We start from the raw sequence: 3,907 nt of genomic DNA, 5'->3' as shown, positions 1-3,907 counted from the left end.
GAAGTGGGATAAGCAATGCTATATTGAAGGGATTGCAATGGATGTGTTGTAACAAAATATGAATACATTATTGAGTGTAAAATTGATTATCTGCTTTGTAAACCTTTCCCTAACTCACAATGTATAGCATAAAACAAATCAAACAACAGCAGCAGCACACACACAGAATTGACAACAATGAAGAACAATAGAAAGATTTTAAGCAGATTTTATTTTTAAACAGATAATTCTGGCCAACCTTATAGATAAATGCTCATTGATTTTTATTGAGTAAGCAATTATGAATCTAATGAATTGTAGATAACACATATGTTTTGAATATACATATGTTTCCTTTTGTTTTTGCTCTTTGTTTTCTGCTGAGAATGATGAGGGCAATGAATGTACACATGCGCTTTACACAATTGATGTGTGTATGGATTGTGATAAGAGTTGTATGTGCCCCTAATAAAATGATTTAAAAAAATACGTAAGAAATTATACCTGCATATGAAAGATGGCTGGTCACTATTTAGAATTTTGTTTCTGTCAATATTAACGTTTAACCAATGGAAGAGAAAATAAGAAAGAAACATTTTTTAAATATTGACTTAGATGAAGGGATCTACATCCTTAGCTATACAAATTATAGACTCCATTGTTCTACCATTAGTCCCTCAACAAACTTGGTGATTTTTGTATTACAGAGACAAGAACACTGAGGAATCATGGGATGGGAGAATTTATTTATCTTGAGTGATTTTCCCCACTTCACTCAGAACATTTTACTGAATAGTGGTAATACTGATATATAGATTTACTCATCAATGTGAACAGGCATGAAATCATGCAGAAGTTTTGAATTAAAATGGGCCAATAAGAAAGGTTGATAGCATCAAATTATGGGATAGAATTGGTTCTCCATTACTTTATTTACTTCCAAAAGAGACAGCATATTCCTTGGGTGTACTGGTTAAGTAAAAATGAAATGCCATACATACAATATCTGGAAAAATCAGCATTTTATTTTTAAATCACTTGCTCTTCTTCTAAACGGCAGTCACTGCATTTGTAGTAATGTTAATCACAATATGTTCTTTCTCTATGTGTACAGCATGCATTCCTTTAGGTCACTTCTTAACAGTAAATGACAATCTACTCTAATTAATTTCATCAAAATATTAATTTTAGTACAGAGCCCCAAAATAAAAATTTGACTGATGATAAAATAAAGATTTTATAACCCAAACTTCAATTTTATCTACTTGAAGACATGTGAATATGATATATTTTCATATTCACTGATGTCTGGATTGTTTGGGTATTGTACTTTAGGCTACTAAAATTGAAAATAAATCAGTCAGACTTTGACATTTCAGTATCAAGAGATTCTTTCATTCAATAATATAGATCATTTTACTATTATGTGTTTCACCTAGAGCATCATTTTTGAAAGCTTTTCTTGGGGATATTCTTTTCTATTCACCTTCCTGCACTGGGTGCTGTTAGCTTCTCGAGTCCAGCAGTCAAGCAGATGCACACGGTCAGTCCTCTGTGCTCTGGACAGGTAAACGCTCTGGAGGAAGAAACGACTCCAATTTCTGCCAGCGCTCTGGGGGCCACAGAATATGTGTCGCATGGGCATGGAGAAGCCCCAGGGAGACCTGATTCAAGAGAGACACAAAGACAACAAAACAAACTGTTTCATAAAATTAGAAATATTTATAAATATATAAAACTATGAATTTATAAACAATTTCTATGAGCTTTTAGAACCACCCCCTTGCATATGCAAGCTCATTTAAAGCAGCCCTAGCAGTGCAGTGGCTATGTGCTCAGTAGATAAATTTAAGGTGGGCAGATTAAAACCACCAGCCCCTCAGTGGGAGAAATAGATGGCAACCTGCCTCTATAAAGATTAAAGGCTTAGAAACTCCATGAAGACGTTCTCTTCTGTCCTATGGAGTCAGAATTGACTCAAGAACACACAACAAAACAAGCTCATTGAGTCATCACCACAATCACTTGAAGGTAGTAGTATTATCTCCATTTCACTAATGAGAAAACTGAGAACCAGTGTGGCTAAGGGATAGATAGACCAAAGGTATACAGTAACACCGCTGAATCACAAACCATGGAAGGCATAAACATGTCAGAAAAGGCAAACTCAAATATGAAGGGGTTTCAACAAGGCTGTAGAAAAACTACATTATCAGTTAGTTCTATTTTCCCACTAACTCATATTTTCCACAAAAACAAGCAATAGAAAAATGGTAAGAGTACCCATTGTGATGGAAACCTCACAAGATCTGGAAAGCACGGCAGTCCTATCGAGTTCTTGTTCTTTGAGGCTTCACCATACAACTCCCAAGTGGTAGAACCTGGCTGCGGACTTCCGAGCATGTGCACATCCTCAACCACTATACTCAAGAAACGTTTTACATAGACCTAGGAAGCGTGGGTTAAATTTTCATCCCAGGATTTTCTACAGAGCTCCTGGTATCTTAAGAAACTTCCATGTATCTAAATGACACAGAGATCATATTTTCCAAAATATTTTACTAACATACTAGTTCGCCAATAAGAGTTGGCCCCGTGAAAGGTAGAAGGAGCGACACAGAACTCGTATCATGGGAAAAGTTGGGGAACCAAGGTAGGATTAAAAGAGAAGACAAAGAAAAGGACAAAATATTAAGAGCATGCAGATGCTCGAGGAGCAGAAACTAGTCAAGATGGAAGAAGAGGTATAAGGGAGTTGAGGGTACATATGATACCACTAGGCTCCTTTTATATATTTATACATGCAATTACATGCATACAATTGTGCTGCTAATGCAGAACTGGGCAGTGTTTGGTTGGGCTATACACAGAGTCACTAAGAATTAAAACTAAGTCAACAGCACCTGACAGCAATGGCATTGAGTCACAGGTCTAAACCAGATACATGTAAACTTTCATTTTATTTTCCTAAAAATTGGAGCTCCCTTGATGCTAACCTTGCTAATGACTAACATCTACATTAAAACCAAAATTAGGAGGAAGATGGCGGACCAGGGGACCCGCTTACTTTGAGCGCTCTCTCGAACAAGGCGGGTTTTGTGTCCAGTAACCGAGTGGTAGGAGTCTGGTGAGTGAAATATCACCGCGGGCCAGCACCTCACCCCCACCCCACACATTTGTCCTGAGCCGGAGCCTCGGTGATCCTGGCCCGGATTCGTGGGACATTGCCCCCCGCCATCGTGACCTAGACTCGCTCTAGCCCCACTCCATGCACAGACCGGGACTCCGCACCCAGAGTCGCTTGCCTGCTCTGCTGAGACAGGTGGTGGCGGGACCCCTGTCAGCAGCCGCCCACTCGCGGGACCCCACTAGGAGAGTAGCTTCCCCTTCCCGCAGCCCCCTCTCCCCACGTGGCTGTGGTCTGCCCTGGGCCTGCATCCCTCCCTCCCTCCATCCATTCAAGCCCCGGGTGGCTGACCTGCAATATACCAGGAGCTGCCTGGGGGACCATCAAGGGACACCATCCACCCCCACTGCTGCCTGGGACCTCTCCACCGACACCCCCGTTGGACAGCCACCCGCCCCCATAGCCCTGCTCCCACTCCATTCCAGGCCAGGGAAGTTGAACTGCGTACTTCCCGCCGCCGCCAAGCCCGCTTCTATCCATGGCTCTGCGTCTCTGCAGGAGCCCAGCGGAGCGCTAAACCCGCCTGCCAGGGAAGTTGAACTGCGTACTTCCCGCCGCCGCCAATCCCGCTTCTATCCATGGCTCTGCGTCTCTGCAGGAGCCCAGCGGAGCGCTAAACCCGCCTGCCGTGGAACAGTGGGTGCTCCTGCCCACTGGACACGCTGGTGGTGGAGTTCTTGCTCTCCCTGGGGCGCTGAGGGATTCCGCGCTCCCAGTGGCTAAAGCTTGTCATGCAGCACC

General features: G+C 42.4%; 1 protein-coding gene across 1 annotated transcript in view; it reads right to left on the bottom strand.

Moving 5' to 3' along the window:
* Positions 1–410: 410 nt before the first annotated feature.
* IMMP2L (inner mitochondrial membrane peptidase subunit 2) overlaps positions 411–3,907 on the bottom strand; it is a 1,081,477-nt gene continuing 1,077,980 nt past the window's right edge. Inside the window, exon 6 of the mRNA XM_045288942.1 lies at positions 411–1,643. Within this exon, the coding sequence (XP_045144877.1) occupies positions 1,524–1,643 (120 nt within the window). The 3' untranslated portion in view covers positions 411–1,523. The remainder of the gene's footprint in view (positions 1,644–3,907) is intronic.

Source organism: Echinops telfairi, unplaced genomic scaffold (genome assembly GCF_000313985.2).
Source record: "Echinops telfairi isolate 266 unplaced genomic scaffold, ASM31398v2 ScPeMD7_23;HRSCAF=83, whole genome shotgun sequence".
NCBI lineage: Eukaryota > Metazoa > Chordata > Mammalia > Afrosoricida > Tenrecidae > Echinops > Echinops telfairi.
Note: the sequence above shows the minus strand (reverse complement) of the source record. Positions and strands in the feature narration are given on the sequence as shown.